This window comes from Perissodus microlepis, chromosome 14, assembly GCF_051167445.1.
Source record: "Perissodus microlepis isolate ML-2025 ecotype Zambia chromosome 14, ASM5116744v1, whole genome shotgun sequence".
NCBI classification, from domain to species: domain Eukaryota; kingdom Metazoa; phylum Chordata; class Actinopteri; order Cichliformes; family Cichlidae; genus Perissodus; species Perissodus microlepis.
In genome coordinates this window covers 5,423,124-5,439,118 of record NC_140474.1, presented here as the reverse complement: position 1 = coordinate 5,439,118, position 15,995 = coordinate 5,423,124, and the positions used below count along the sequence as shown (strand labels likewise).

The window sequence follows — 15,995 nt, the reverse complement described above, 5'->3', positions numbered from 1 at the left end:
TTGAAAGTGTTTTCTTTTCTGCCTGGAAATGAATGTAGATCATTGATGTTGAAAATGTTTCATGTTGGATCAGTGTTTCCTCCTGTTTACACGATCAGGGGCCAAAAAAGCCCCGAAAAATGAAACGCACTGTTTTTTAAGCGGAGGGAAACACTGGTGCAGATTCTCTGATGCCATTCAGACACTTCAGACTTTGACATGTTGCATCTTGTACACCAAAACCACTCAGTAGTATGCAGTAATATGAAGTCTATGAGGATTGTAGAGCGGTGTGTTCAGGGATTAATGTTGCCGATGATGGTGAGGATGATGTCCGTGGTAGCAATGGAACTTTATGCAACCTTTTCTTTGCACTAGGGACGCTGGCCTGTTGCAGGGCTGAGGGCTGGTGTTCACTGGTGATGGGGATCCAGCAGAGGGACGTCAGACCCGGACAAGTTAAAAGTTACCAAAATGAGAAGATTAAAGTATTATGAGTGACCTTTTCAGGTTCAGTCACATGCAGTTTGGCTTTGAGAAGGGCGTGAAATTCACTTTGATCTTCAAAGTTCATGTACAGCTTATGGACATTTATGCAAGAGCTAAAACCTTTAACTGAACGAACTGCTTAATAATCAGTTCGTCGTTTTGGTGAGTGGTCCTAGAACCTTCTCAGCAGAGCCGGCCTTTTATAGAAAAATCTATAAACAAACTTTAAACAAACACTACTTTTGTTATACTACATTTTTCTTTTGACAGCACTGACTGTAATTAATATTGAAACATAAGTTCAGTGACATTACTGCAAAAATTAAACCTGGAAGAAGTCCTGTTTTCAATCAGAAGCTAATATTTAGCGACACATAACACTCTGTGCTATGTACTTATTAAATAGACTGTATATAACAGATGGACTTGGCCACTAGTGAGTGAAGTTCTGATTTGAAGCCTGAAGATATTTTCAACCTTTGCCATTTTAGTTGTTTGAAACCAGATGTCACAGAAGGGGTGTGGATCTCGCTGTGAAACCAACACTGGACATACTTGGACTGGTCCTCCTTTGTGACTTTAATAATTCATAATTCACAAAAAAATTTAAAGGCATCTTGTTGTGTTGAATAAAAGTGGAAAAAAAAAAAATAGTGATTGAGCCCATAATCTAATCGGGAAAGTGAGATCACAGAGTAGTCGACTTGAGGGACATTTTCCATGCAACTCCACCTGTTTTTATAACCACAGGAGTCGCCCTCTGCTGGCCATCAGCAAGAATGCAGGTTTAAAGCTTTGTCCATCTTTTATATGGTCTGTTTGTTACCCAACCTGGACACGCCTTTCTTTCTTTCTTTAGCTTCACTGCACTGCCCTGTTATAACTTTAGGTCTTAATTCTCTATACAACCAAAAAACTACCATCATGCTTTTGCTCAAATTTCTTAAATATTTTTATTACAGGATTAACTGAATATATGAAAGTTTGTCAAAGTAACAATGATGAGGATTATGTATTTGCTCGTCTTTTACTGACCAAACAATTAATTGTTTTAAGGGTGAAAATCACCACTAGTTTCACTGTTGATCCTGATATGTTGCCTCTGATAGGAAAACACTGATGCTTCTGTTTCCGCCTCAGGAGCGGTTAAAAATTGGACCTCGTGAACACACTGCCTGAATAGAAAGTCATAAGAAAACTCGCAGACATTAAAAGGGCTCGTACACTGAAGCGAAATGTTATTTTCTCAGACACAAACGGGGACAATCAGGGCTGCTAAGTTCAGTGGATGTTCAGGTGGGACGAGAGGTTGAATTTATTGATGTTCTTTAGGGATACTCATTAGAAATGATCACTTTTATCATCACGTCATGAATAATATTATGCTTTAGTTTGGTGCTGTTGACCACCTCATTAATGTGGTGACATTTTTATCACCAGCCAAAGATAAAAAATAATCAATACTGAATATAAATTGGTGTTTTAGCTGATCTGCTGCCACATCGTGTCCCCTCCCAGGAGCCCCTGAGCACCACTGTCTGTCTGCCCTCAGCCTGCCTGTCTCTCTGTATGCCTGTCTGCAACCTGCAGCCTGGAAATGTACAAATCTATTTGCTCAGAAGTATTTTCTGTAAAAACAGACGTGAAAATAATTTATCCATGGTGACACTGGGAAAACCGCCCCTTGTCTTTTGCTATGTTGAATCTTGGAGTCTGAGTCTGTCTTGAAGTGTGACTGTTTATTTGTGCCACAAGCCTAGATGAAAGTGATGTACACCTCCTGCACACAAACAGATCAGGACAAAGAGGTTGCATGAATGACATAGTCTCTATTACAGTACTGCTGTGCATGTCTTTGAGTCCCATTCTACGATCACTGTAACATACAGGGGTGACACAAACTACCGACATGGAAAAAAGGTGAAAAAATGAACCAATAATGTACAAAATGATCAGAACCAACTGCAAATTACTGACTCTGTACAGTTGTTTCTTTGAATTGAAAAGTACAGATTGAAAGATAATCTTTTGTGTGTGTGTGAGTGTGTGTGTTTTTGTGAGTCATTTAAGCAGGTCTGGGGGCTCCTATTTTATTTCCACTATGACTGAGGGTCAGTATAATTCGCATTGCCTACTGTGTCAGTCAGTTTTATAGACACAAAAAAGCCATATTGACTAATTTCAGTTCTAAAGTTCCTCACTGTCATGTTCAAGTGACCAGTTTGAGATGATTTGAGATACATCCTGACGTATTATCCTGCTAGAAGCAGCCATCAGAAGACGGGTAAGCTGTCATCATAAAAGGATGGACATGGTTAGCAACACTCAGGTAGGCTGCGGTGTTTAAATAATGCTCGCTTGGTACTAAGAAGCCCAAAGCGTGCCGAGAAAATATCCCCCACACCATTACACCGGCAGCAGCATGAAGCATTAATACAAAGCAGGATGGATCTACACTTTCATCACAGTGTTCTTGACAAATTCTGACCCTACTATCTGAATATCACCTGGTCTGAGATTCATCAGACTTCATCATTCTCCAATCTTATCTTGTGAGCCTGTGCGAATTTTAGCATCAGTTTCTTGTTCTTAGCTGACAGGAGTGGCAGCCAGTGTGGTCTTCTGCTTCTGTAGCTCATCTGCTCCAAACATTCATAGATGCTCTTCTTCATATCTTGCTTGTAATGATTGGTTATTTTAGTTATAGTTGTCTTCCTATCAGCTCAGAGCAGTATGGCCATTCTCCTCTGACATCAAAAAGGCATTTTTGCCCAGAAAACTGCACTTTCTCCTTTTCAGACCATTCTCTGTAAACTGTAGAGTGGGTAGTGTGGGGAAATCCCAGTAAGTCAGCAGTTTCTGAAATACTCAGACCAGCCCAGCTAACTCCAACAACCACGCCATGTTCAGAGTCACATAAATCACCCGAACACATTCTGATGTTCAGGTTCAACTTCAGCATATTTCAGTGACTACATGTAAGTGTCCCTAAAAGCACTGAGTTGCACCCCTGTGATCGGCTAGTTAGAAATTTACATCAACAACAAGTTTAACTGTTAACAGACCCAAATGCGGTTTTCTTATTGTTTCTCTGCACAGTGATCAATGAGTACAGTTCACTTTAAATCTAAGATTGATGCAGAAGAGCGAAAAGTGGGGAAATATGACGTGGTCAGAATTTAAGCCTTCAAAGTGCTTTTTTTTTATAAATTAAAAAAGGAAATATCATTTTAAGATATGTAATTGAGGTAAGTGATTCGACAATGATTTTTATATCTGAATGTGTGTGGAGAGATCCTAAAGTGCACAAATATGAGTACTACTACAGCCTAATACAAATAAAAGACGTATTTTGGCATCAGAAACTACAGATTATGCTTTATACACTTAAGAATTCGGGTCTTTACCCTTTCGAAAAAAACCCCACAGTTATTATTTTAAATTTTAAAGATTAATTATGTTTTTTCATTCACTGAATTTGAATGTGTTTGGGGCTTTTATGCACAAAAGTGTAAAACATTCACTTGAATATTATGAATTAATAAAATCATTATCTCGGAAATTCACTGAAACTTTTAATTTAAAAAAGCTGCTACTTTTTATTTTAGTTATTTTAAGTTAGAATCTTAGTTGAATAAACGAGAATTAGATAGAAGGGGCTTTTATTTTCTAAGCGTGTGTGACCCCGGAGGCGGAAATGTAACACGGAAGGTTTTCAAAGGTGCACAGGGAACTAAAGGACGGGACGGTTGATACGGAAGAAGGAGTGTTGTGTTTTGAGTCCAGCTGGACCCGGTTTAACCCCTCACTGGGGCTCAAAATGCGCTGCGGAGTTTCGGACACAGCAGGCGGAGAGTTCATGTGAACAAACATGGAGCCGAGATTCGGCAGCGAAGTGGCGTCGATTGTGGAAGTGGCCATCCAAGCGACTCTGTCTGTCTTCAGGGATGTGTTGGCGAAAGAGGCGCCAAACACGGAGTGGGAAAAGGCGAGGATGGGCGAGATCCAAGAGATAGAGAAGTCTTTGGTGGTGCAGATCCACAAAGTGTTTACGGAGTTCTCCTCGGAGCTATTCGAGGAGAACGAGGCTCTGCGGGCCAAAGTGGAGCAGCTGGAGGACGTGCTCCAGAGGAAAGCCGGGCAGCTCGAGCAGGAGCTGGAGGCCAGAGTGGGGCAGCTGGGCAGAGACATGGAGCAGCTGGAGAAGGAGCTGAAGACCATCAGCGAGGGCCCGACTCACGTCCTGCTGCAGGACGGCTCAGTGATGGGTGAGAAGCAGTCACATATCAACTAATCGATCAATCATTCTGATCGAGATTGATTTCTGAATGATCATCTTTGAGTTGGGGGTATTTTCTCAAATTCACCCGGGAAGTTCAGATCACATCAAGGGCCAGATATATGACTATACACACGCTATGCATTCTCATTTTCTTTTTCATGTTTCGTTTTTCCATATGGGGGCCACTAAAAATATTGGGGTGGCACACCAGAAACATAATTTCCAGTTTTATTTTACTGTTGTCAAATATAGGGTTAAGAATATGGCAAAAAAGAAAGAAAAGAATTAATGTCTAGTTAATTTCCTGCTACAAAAGTTGATATAGCTGAAAATGTGCACATATGATTAAAGTTTTAACCCCACATGCTGTTAGTTTAACACATGAGCATCAAACTGGGCCTCGAGGCAGAGTCCTTTTTTAATTGGTGTGCTGATTAATTGTGCAATATGCAGCAAAATGGCAATTTACAATAAGCCAAGTGATTCGGTTTCTAAAAGTGAATCACTTGTACATCTGATCCACTCAGACACAGTTTTAGTAGCGAGGCTTTATTCTGTCTCCTTTTTGTGTTTATTTATCTCAGGATTATAATCCTGCCTGTTTATTTATGCTGTTATTGAATTTAAAACCATGTCTCTTCCCTTTGAACTCAACATGTAAATCAAATTAAAGAAAAATATGGTTGGAAAAAGGGAATTTTGGAGGGGACACCAGTTAATCATGTAGGTAAACGTTTATTTTAAAGCTCATCTACAAGGGCAGCTGTTCCTGATGTGGAAACCTTTTTGTAACCTCGTTCTAGATCGAACCTCTTTAGCAAGTCATCTCAGCTCGAGTTCAACTAAATTACAAATAAATTTGAGTTTTTGGGATGATGATAAACATGTTAAACATATGTCTGTGAAGGTTCTCAGTCATCCAGGTCATCGTAGTCAAAGGAGCTTGCAAAGAAAAGCGTCTGGACTTCTTTAAGTTACTTGAAGACGTTTCACCTCTCATCCGAGAAGCTTCTTCAGTTCTAAGGTCAAATGGTGGAGAGTCCCAGATATAAACCTAGTGGGAGTATCCCCCCACAGAGGGACAAAAGGACCCCCTGATGATCCTCTAATTGCCTGAGCCAAGGTGTGAAACTGGGTGTGGGTCCCAATGAGCCAGAGTTTCGGGACCCACACCCAGTTTCACACCTTGGCTCAGGCGATTAGAGGATCATCAGGGGGTCCTTAGAACTGAAGAAGCTTCTCGGATGAGAGGTGAAACGTCTTCAAGTAACTTAAAGAAGTCCAGACGCTTTTCTTTGCAAGCTCCTTTGACCATGTTAAACATAATGTCGATTATCATATATTTCATAGAAGAAGAAGCCAAGTAGTCAAGTGCAGCTCCACTCAGGCAGTGAGTTCATTAACTAACAATGTGTAACTTTGTCTTTAAATGCAGGAGGTCCTGTGCTGTCAGTGTCCACCAGTCCAGACGCCCCAGAATCGGCTGCAGAAGAATCAAATCCAGACCCGCTGCCCATTTCTGCAGGAGCTGCTGAAGTCGTCCCCACCTCCACGGCTGCATCGGTGACCGTCCCCAAACCTGCGGTCGCCCCCATGGTGCTCGTGGGCAGAGTCAGCTCCGCTCCCACGGTGCTGTTGGTTGGTGCCAGCCAAATCGTAGCGCAGTCATCGGCCGTCTCAGAAACGACGGGAGCTGCAGCAATCGTGCTCAAACCGGCGGCCTCGCCGGGCTCTACACCTCAAAATGTCCCCAGTCCCGACTCCAGTACTGTCAGCGGTCTCGACTCGACACAGCAGAAGGTCGGATGTTTCTGTTTGACACATTCATGTCTCCATTTGGAAAACAGTATTCACAGATTCAGCGTGTTAGGATGTTTTAGTTGAGATGCTTAGAAAGTCTTTTCATGCAAACTCAGATTTATTCTCTTGTGTCACAGAAGTCTTTGGAAGGAGGAGCTTCTGGGAGGACAAGACGAACGAGAAGAGCACCTGCTAATAGTGAAACAGGTACCGGTGTTGCTTTCAGATGTGACTATAAACATGTTGATTTGAGATTTAGGAGGGGGTTGTGTGGGTGGAAATGGATAATAACAATCTGTACATTTGCGCCTTAATTTCCAGTTTCCGTTGACAACGGCAGCGAGGAGAAACAAAGCAAGTCAGCTGAAGAGCCTGGCAGACGACTGAGAAAGACGGATTCGCAGACAGCGAGGCGGTTCTTCTGTGAGCACTGCGACCTCGGTTTTCACTGGAAAGGCGAACTGAAGAAACACATGAAGGTCCACAAGAAGCCTTTTCCTTGCGATCAGTGTGGCAGGAGTTTCCTAGAGAAGGCGTCTCTGGAAAATCACGTTTTGCGCCACGAGACAACTAAAGCCCCGCTGCCCTTCCCGTGCCCTCAGTGTAAACGATCGTACAGGAAAGAGGAGTCGCTTCAGAACCATCTCAAGCGTCACCAGCGGTCGAAGCCTCCGAAGCCATTCTCCTGCGATCAGTGCGGGAAAACGTTCAGAATAAAGCAGTCTCTGGAAAACCACCTGTTACGCCACGAGAAATGGAAGCAGCTGCTGAAGTGCCAGCTCTGCGACAAGACCTGCAAGACGTCGGTTCAGCTCAAGTGTCACATGGCCGTGCACTCGGAAGAAAGGCCCTTCAGCTGCGTGACATGCGGGAAGGAGTTCAAGAGCAAAGACACGCTTCGCTTCCACCAGATGGTTCACACAAACACCAAAAAGTATAAATGCACAATGTGTGAGGAGACCTTCAAATATGCCCACTCGCTGACTGTGCATAAGAGGAAGCACACAGGCGACAGTCCCTTCGTGTGCTCCGTGTGCAACAGGTCATACAGGACCGGCACGGCTCTGAAAAGACACAGTGTGGTCCACACGGGAGAGAAGCCCTTCACCTGTCACATATGTGGAGCGAGGTTCAGCTTGAATAACAACCTGAAAAGGCATCTTCGCATCCACACAGGAGAGAAGCCATTCAGCTGCCAGGAGTGCGGCAAGAGCTTCTCAGACAACAACAAGCTCAAGTCCCACATGCTCATCCACGGCGCCAGAAAGCCGTTCATGTGCGATCTGTGTGGGAAGACCTTCCTCTTCAACTGCAGGCTGCAGATACATCAGAGGTACGTGCACGCCGACAGGAGCGAGCAGTCGGACGGCACGCAGAATTTCTTCCAGACCCGACGGCAGAACAAGTCGCTGGTTAAACCGTACAGCTGCAAAATATGCCTGAAAGGTTTCAGCGCCGCGTGCTCGCTCAAACTTCATGAAAAAGGCCACAGCGAGCACAAGGAGTTCAACTGCGGCATCTGTGGGAAGTCCTTCCACAACAAATACTCTTTCAGCTATCATCAGCGGAGCCACACGGGCGAGAAGCCGTTCGTTTGCGACGTGTGCGGGAAGCGGTTTTTCCACGCCGCGAGTCTGAAGCAGCACGAGCGCATTCACACGGGTGAGAAGCCGTACAAATGTGACCAGTGCGGCAAGGCCTTCAGAACGGACGGGAACTTCTACAGACACATGCGGATCCACACGGGGGAGAAGCCGTTCGAGTGCGTGTACTGTCAGAGGAAGTTCCACCAGTCCAATCAGCTCAAGTCCCACCTGCAAATCCACACAGGGCAGAAGCTCTACTCCTGCCAGCAGTGTGGCCGAGGCTTCTCTGATTCACGGCAGCTCAAGAAGCACAGCTGTGACGGGCCGTAGGTGACGTGGGGCTTCTATCACCTGATAGCAAGTAGGACTAATAAATGAAATGGAGGCATTAGTTACCCATGGCCCGGTGCCTTTTTGATTACAATTTTGCTCAGCTGAACAAAGCTGTTTTCATACGTGAAGTCCAGAGAATCAGGCGGGGCGTCATCTGTAGTTTAACTGCAGCACTGAGCAGGAAATTATTTGCCTCGCTTTTCTAGAAACTCGCAGTTTCGTGAAGTGGAGGGTGCCCCCTGGGCAGAGCATCCCACAGACCGGACGCCTGACCTCCATTCACTCGCTGTGAATTCACTGGACAATTGTCTGCTCTTCTCTCACATGCACCCCATCACACATCATGTGGACTCTATACTGCACAGACTGCATCAAGCACCTCCATCAGTTAACCTGTTCTTCAACCACCTGGTCGTTGCTTTTAGTTAGCGGTAGGGTTGAAGTTTGTAACATCTGTATGCTTGTGCAGCTTAACTCTAATCCTACTGCTAAATAACTCTGCGGTGACCTTGGTGGTTTTTAACAGCGCTCTGTCTGTAAATTCTTGGTTAAAACCGTCGAACATCAACTAGAACAGTTAACAAAATGTTAAAAAACAGCTGTTATGACTTCATGTCTGAAACATCTGAGTACTGTGTTAAAGAGGGATCAGCTGGGGTCGTACTTTTGTGTAGTGTGAATTTGTGCAATGAGCCGATGCAGCGAGTAAACCAGGCAAATCATTACGAGGCAGCGGCAGCCTTGAAAGTGCAAAGCCTCTTGAGGAAAATGTGAAATATCGAAAGTTAGAAGAAGAGCAGCTCACATCTGAAAACATAGTGAGACAGTGCCCCCTGGAGGTTGGTTACAATTTGCACATGGGTATAACAAAAAGTACCTAGAAGAGGTACTGATCTTGGCATGTCCTTGGTTAATAGAGTAGACATTTGAATGCTCTTTCTAAATGGTGCCGGCAATATTAATCATTTAAACTAACGTTATCTTTTATTCATTTAATGCCTGTTGGGTCTCACATGGCACTGTATTTCAGCTCTCGGTGTCTTTCTGTGACTGAAAGATGGATGACAGCCCCGCTAATCAGCACAGTGCTGTACGACTTCGTACTACAGGAACTGTTATATGTTGTGTCAGATCAAACTCTGTTTGACTGGGACGATGCATAAGCACATTCTGCACAGGCATGAAAGAAACAAAAAAAGTGCTTCTACAAGGTTTCACAGCCACCTCTGGATGAATCTGGGCTTTTATTTTGAAGGTACATTTATTGACTCACCTGTCAAATCTGTTTTAAAAAAATGCTACAAAAAGCTTTACAAGCTCTGTGTTTGCTCAACGGTTCAAGCCAGAGTCTGTTTTCTGCCACCAGACAGCTCTGAGTTGATTCAAAATGCAAACAGTAACTCTAGATATAACTCACAAGTATGCTAAACTACATATTTGCTACAGTAATGAGTAAACACATGTGGCTGCTGGTGTACAGCTGTTGATTGGCTCTTTGGACCTCTGGCTTTGCAAAATCCTCCCACTAATAACTGTGATTGAAGAGGTATTAAAGTTTTGGTGAAATCCTGGACCAGCAACTATGTTAAAACCAACTAATGTTAACTAATCTGGGCATCAACAAATAACTTGACTAAAGGTTTATGCCAGCCTAATATATATAACACAGACACCGATGTAGATAAATGTCCTTGTGTTTGCTGATATCAGCTGATACTGATCTGTGCATTCGTCCTTATGATGTGGGGAAAGTGGGTGTGAAAAACAGCTATAACACTGGCACCTCTCACCCTTTAGATGTTAGAGTTAAGGGACTGATTAAGCGTGATTTAATAGCTGTCAATACGATATCAGCTTTTTTATCAGTAGAGGTTAGCAGTATTGTTGTGGCATTTATGTTTTGTATTATTATTTTGTTTCTTTAACCTCAGCTGTTTAAAAATCTGGTGAAACATGAAAGTTACTTGTATGAAACCTAAAATTTGAGATATTAAGGTAAGATACATCTTCAAATGTTCTGAAGGTAATGTAGGAGTTTTTGCCAGTTGAAATTTAAGTGAAAATTTGGGCATTTTAATTGATTTTTTTTTTTTTTTTTTTTTTTTTTTAAGAATTCTTAAAGTAGTAATTTATGTTTTGTGAATTCCCAAAAATCCCAGTGAAAGGTGTAATCATTTTTAAAATAGAAGTCGAAGTGTAAAGTGACTTTCTAATAACTTTATATTTCAGTTCTCTGAGATATGTCTATTTTTCTTGCTCGAAATTGCAATTAAATAACATTTGCAGTCAAAGCGCTTTGTATGAGTTTTATTTTGAAATTTCTACAGTTGGACTACTTCATTTCCTGAATGAATGGGGCTAACACGGCAAGTTCTCTGCGCTTGTAGCGAACAGTTTTTATCCGTAGAGGGAAAATGTCAGAAAACTTGGTGTTTTATTCAGAAACAAAGTGTATCATGGAGACGGTTATCCGGGTCGCTGTCGATGTTATTGGAAATTCCAAAGTAGAAAACGACGCAGAGGAACAGACTATGAACCGTAAGGTAAGTCAGCGGTTAGTGTTTTTATGAGATCCGGTTTATCAACGCACACCAGATACGTTAAAAACGCCAGAGACGCTGTGCTCGGGTGAAAGTGGACGGATGGAGTAAAATCACGATGAAGGGCAACGACGCCAAGCAAAACAAAGATGGCGGACGTTCGTCAAGCCTCTGTTTTTTTTTTTTGTTGTTTTTTTTTTGAAATAAAGTGAATGTTATCGTAAGATTACAGGAGCTGGATTATAGTACTAGGTTTTAATTTTTGCTTTTACTTTGTTCAGGGCTGCGCAGTTAGCTTTAACTTCCGGCAGTTTTTAAAACAAGATTGTAGTGATTAAACAGTGATGTGCTGCGATAATTCTCGCTTTTCTTTCAAGATTTACTTATCACGCAGTCAGTGATAAGTAGTGAAGTAATTGTGATTATGATTTTTATTATAACGCTTCATACAAGCTCTACTGATGGCGGTAAATGTATCTGATGTTGTGTTTACACTGATAACATGTGCTTTGGTTTAGTTCCTAAATAAACTTTGTTTCCTCTGTGTTTTAATCCTCACAGCTGGATTTTGACAGCACTCTGGAGATGTTAGCATGTGAGGCAACAAGAAAGATCAGCACCGTTTTCTCCCAGGTGTCTTTGCTGCTGCTCGCTGAAAACAGGACTCTGAAGGCCAAAGTGGGACAGCTGGAGAGTGAGCTAAAGACCGTGACTGAAAGCTTTGAAAATGCCAGAGTGTGGAGAGAGAACGTCCTGAATGGCTGCCCAGTCCTGTTTAAGCAGAGCGGGCAGGTCTTTACCCTGAAGCCACTGGGGAAGTTAAAAATAAGGACAGATAAAGTAGCAGAGGGAGGCAGTGGTTCTTCACCAGCTCCTGCTGGAATTCAAAGAGTCGGACATATATGTCCTCCTGCTTCTGCAGCTGCTCCAGGGGTGCAGGGTTTCACAGGACCACCACCTCCTGCTGCTGCTGCACGAGTGCAAAGAGTCAACCAGACATCTGATGCTGCTGTGCAGAGCGTCTCCACATCATCTCCTGCTCCTGCTGCTGCTGCTGCTGCTGAAGTGGATGGCGGACACGATGCTGGTAAGTTTCCATGAAAGGTCCCAGATGATGAAAATATGGGTTGTTTCTTTTTTAGTGGTACATCCCATATTGCTCTTCAGACTCACCCTGCATGCTGCAGATGTCTCTCCTAGAAACACAGAGCGGTTGGCTGCTTTCAGCCTGCAGCAAGGGTCATAAAAAATCTCCCAAATTTAAATACATAAGTAAGTTGGGACATTATCTCCAATCAGATAGCTTTTATTTTTTATATTTGTTCTTTATTCTGTAGCTTTGTCACTGTGTGACACAGACCAGTGGTGGATTGGAGCTTTGCCTTCAACTTGCTGAACAGGTGCTTTGATAAAGTATTCTTATCGATGTTGATTACAGTAACAAGTGCTGCTGCTGTCCTTTCAATAAAAGGCTTCACTGTCTCATCACAGCTTTCAGTGGTCCTGAATGCTTTTCCCAGTATACACACATCTATTTTAGTCACAAATCCCTGTGAAATGCTTCCACTGTGGAGTCCTGGACCATTGCCACAGACTTCCTGCTTTCCACTGCACCAAGAAAAGCCTTGTTATTTTATTTTGAAAACATGGTAGTGAAGCAAGAAAGAAATTGCCTGCTAATAGGAAGTTTGTTTCACAGTTGACATTCTGAAAGCTGATCGGTGGATACATTTGTTGATGAGATACACTGAGCCGCCTGTTGTGTCAAATCCTGGTTCAAGGTGTAAATACGAGCCCTGAAAATCTTACAACTCGTCAACTGTCAGCTAGACGGGCTTCCTGCACAAATTCAGTTTGAGAGGAAAACAAATTTTCAACCTGCAGCTGATTTCAGCCATGATTAATCTGTCTTTGTTTTCATTCTGTATAGATTCTTCAGGTTCAGAAGGTGGAGAGGCCATGGAGGAGGTGATGGAAGCAGGTTCTTTACCAGACAATGGACCAGGTGAGAATTTAAATGGTTAATATAGAAATTATTTTCAGTAAAACAAACTAACAAAGATTCTGATAATGTGTGATTTCAGATTTTAAATTAGAAAATAACCAGAAACATGACAAATTGGTCGTGGGTGAGCGTTCACACTAAGAGCAGTTCAGATCAGATCTTCAGACATCCCCTGTGCTGAGTATAAAAAGGTCCAGTGTCCCCTGCATGGGACCTGTTTACTGTGGTCCTACCCACGAGCCTTTGTGGGGTAGAGGGGTGTGGTGGGCGGGTTTTAGCCCATGGGGCCCACAGGAAGGGTTGTAGGGTCTGGTGATTTGTGGGTTGGGTGGAGGTTATGGCTCTCTGATCCCTGGCTTCCAAAATCACCTTGTGGCACCTGGAACATCAACTCCCTGAGCAAAGGAGCATGTGCATGATGTCAGGAGATACTGACAGGATATAGTTGGGCTTATCTACCACCCAGATAAGTGGTAGAAGATGGTTAGATGGCTGGATGGATGACTTGTAATGCTGTGGGGCTTGGCATCCTAACCTTAGACAGCATTAAATTAGCCTTTGCGTCTTAAAAGTAAAGCCAGTGTGCAAGCTGCTAAAACTTAGTCTTAATGGGAAAACTTGGGTTTCCCGCTCTGTGACATCTGTAAAGACTTTAGTGATGACTTTAGTGAAGTCCTCGTTTATGAGCTTCAGGTGATACTTGTACAGGTCAGAAAATGAAGGTAACTTTATAAATTATTCTCATTATTAAAGTCAGACGGGAGGCCTAAGGAGCTTGGAAAGAAAAGCGTCTCCACCATTTGACCCTAGAACTGAAGAAGCTTCTCGGATGAGAGGTGAAACGTCTTCAAGCAAGCTAAAGAAGTCCAGACGCTTTTCTTTGCAAGCTCCTTAGACTACGATGACCTGGATGACTGAGAACCTTCACAGACATATTGCCGTCAGACAGGAGGATTATACAGAGTCTGCTCATTAGCTAACAAATCAATCATGAATGTTTGGCCGTGATGATTTCACAGTAAGAAGTGATGATAAATGAGCTTCTTCTCCTGCATCATATGTGTAAACTTCGATCTTTCCTTTTGTTTAGACGCCACAGCAGATTGTACCTCCGCGGACTCAGCGGAGCCCGAATACACCGAGAGCCAAAAGCGTCTGGAAGCAGAAGTTTTGAAGAAAGGCAGAGTGTTTGTGTGTGACATCTGTAACAAGACCTTTAACCGACTCTTCCACCTGATGAAGCACATGAACATCCACAAAGAGCAGCGGCCTTTTACCTGCGACCAGTGCCCGAGAAAGTTCAGGAACGCAGCGACTTTTGAGTACCACCTGCTGCGACACGAAGAGAAGAAGTATGCCAGCTACGAGTGCGAGCTCTGCCAGAAGAAGTTCAAAACAAAAATGGGGCTGAAGACGCATCAGGTGGTGCACACGGATGAAAGGCCGTTCGCCTGCTCCACCTGCGGGAAGGGCTTCAAGACCAAATACAGCCTAAAGTCCCACCAGCTCGTGCACACGGCTGAGAAGCCACACAAATGCTCCGAGTGTGGAGAGAGCTTCAAATACGCCTTCACCCTTCAGTGTCACAGAAGCATCCACACTGGAGAGCACCCGTACAAATGCACAGTGTGCGGCAAGGTTTTTATAAAGAGACGATCGCTCAGGACGCACCAGGCGGTCCACAGAGGGAAGATGTTTACCTGTGAGACGTGCGGTGCTGGCTTCACCCTGCCTCAGAACCTGAAGAGACACATGCACATCCACACGGGCGAGAGGCCGTTCAAATGTAAGGTGTGCGGGAAGGGTTTCATTCAGGCCAATAAGCTGAAAGCACACATGCTCCTTCACGGCGCTTCAAAGCCGTACATGTGCGACCTGTGTGGGAAGACGTTTCTGTACAACTGCCACCTGAGGAGACACCAGAGCGTAACTCATGACGAGAAGCACGGGCAGGTCATGAGGAGACGGTCACGGGAGCAGGGCAGGCGCAGAGTAATCTACCGGCAGGATAGGACGATAGTGGACGTGACGCCGTTCAGCTGCGGCACCTGTCACAAGGGCTTCGACACTGCGTGTTCCCTGAAGAAACACGAGCTCATTCACACGGGTCACATGCAGTACCGCTGCGACCCGTGCGGGAAGTCCTTCTTCTACAAAGCCACCTATGACTACCACCAGCGGGTCCACTCGGGAGAGAAGCCCTTCGGGTGTGACGTGTGCGGGAAGAGGTTCATCATCCGTCAGGCGCTCAAGATACATAAGCTGCAGCACTCTGGAGAAAAGCCGCACAAATGCGAGCAATGCGGCAAGGCCTTCCGCATGTACACGAACTACCAGAGACATCAGCTGATCCACACCGGAGAGAAGCCGTATGAGTGCGAGGTCTGCGGCGTGAGGTTCAGGCAGCTCGGGCACGTCAAGTTTCACATGCAGACCCACACGGGGGAAAGACCGTACTCCTGCAGCAGCTGTGGACTTGGATTCTCAGACTCAAGGCTCCTGAAGAAACACAACTGCAGCGAGAAATTCCAGAAAATTTTGGGGGACGCACTCACAGCGTCCTGATGGTGACGACTCGAGCAAACCAGTCATTGTCCACGGAGCCAGATGAGTGATGCATTCTGGGAGCGTTGCTCAAGGCTGGGCCATTATTCAGATTTGTATTTTCTTCCATTTTGCCTTCCAATGATTGTGATATAGTTGGCAGTCTTTTAGTGATCTCTCAGCATGACGTAAAATATGAAAATTTTGTATTTATACATCATATATTTATATTTTCACCTGGTTTAAAATCTGTTTTCCTACAGTATTGAATAAAATGGTCAAAACAACAAAAATCTCTCAATTTACATTTTTTTAAATTTTTAAATTAAAAACAGTCTGATCAGAAGCACAGACCACCGCCTCTTACCCGTGTTTGCTTAATATAGCTTGATAACATGGAATTATATAAATGTTTACCACTCTGTTAACTTCAGACT

The 15,995-nt window shown here is 43.9% G+C and overlaps 2 protein-coding genes across 3 annotated transcripts; both read left to right on the top strand.

Annotated features, from left to right (window-relative positions):
- Nucleotides 1-2,596: 2,596 nt before the first annotated feature.
- On the top strand, nt 2,597-10,760 carry LOC146373275 (uncharacterized). Its single transcript, XM_084950611.1, has 4 exons — nt 2,597-4,736; nt 6,186-6,550; nt 6,688-6,757; nt 6,872-10,760. The coding sequence occupies exons 1-4, from the start codon at nt 4,340-4,342 to the stop codon at nt 8,464-8,466; spliced, it is 2,427 nt and encodes an 808-aa protein (XP_084806737.1). The 5' UTR covers nt 2,597-4,339; the 3' UTR covers nt 8,467-10,760.
- A 50-nt stretch (nt 10,761-10,810) lies between these two features.
- Nucleotides 10,811-15,826, top strand: LOC146373274 (uncharacterized). 2 transcript variants are annotated; one of them, XM_084950612.1, is made up of 4 exons: nt 10,811-11,012; nt 11,571-12,096; nt 12,940-13,014; nt 14,105-15,825. In XM_084950612.1, the coding sequence occupies exons 1-4, from the start codon at nt 10,884-10,886 to the stop codon at nt 15,577-15,579; spliced, it is 2,205 nt and encodes a 734-aa protein (XP_084806738.1). In that variant the 5' UTR covers nt 10,811-10,883; the 3' UTR covers nt 15,580-15,825. The 2 variants fall into 2 exon arrangements, with proteins under 2 accessions (XP_084806738.1, XP_084806739.1); XM_084950613.1 differs by lacking the exon at nt 10,811-11,012 and adding an exon at nt 11,095-11,476 and having other exon boundaries at nt 14,105-15,826.
- The last annotated feature ends 169 nt before the right edge of the window (nt 15,827-15,995 follow it).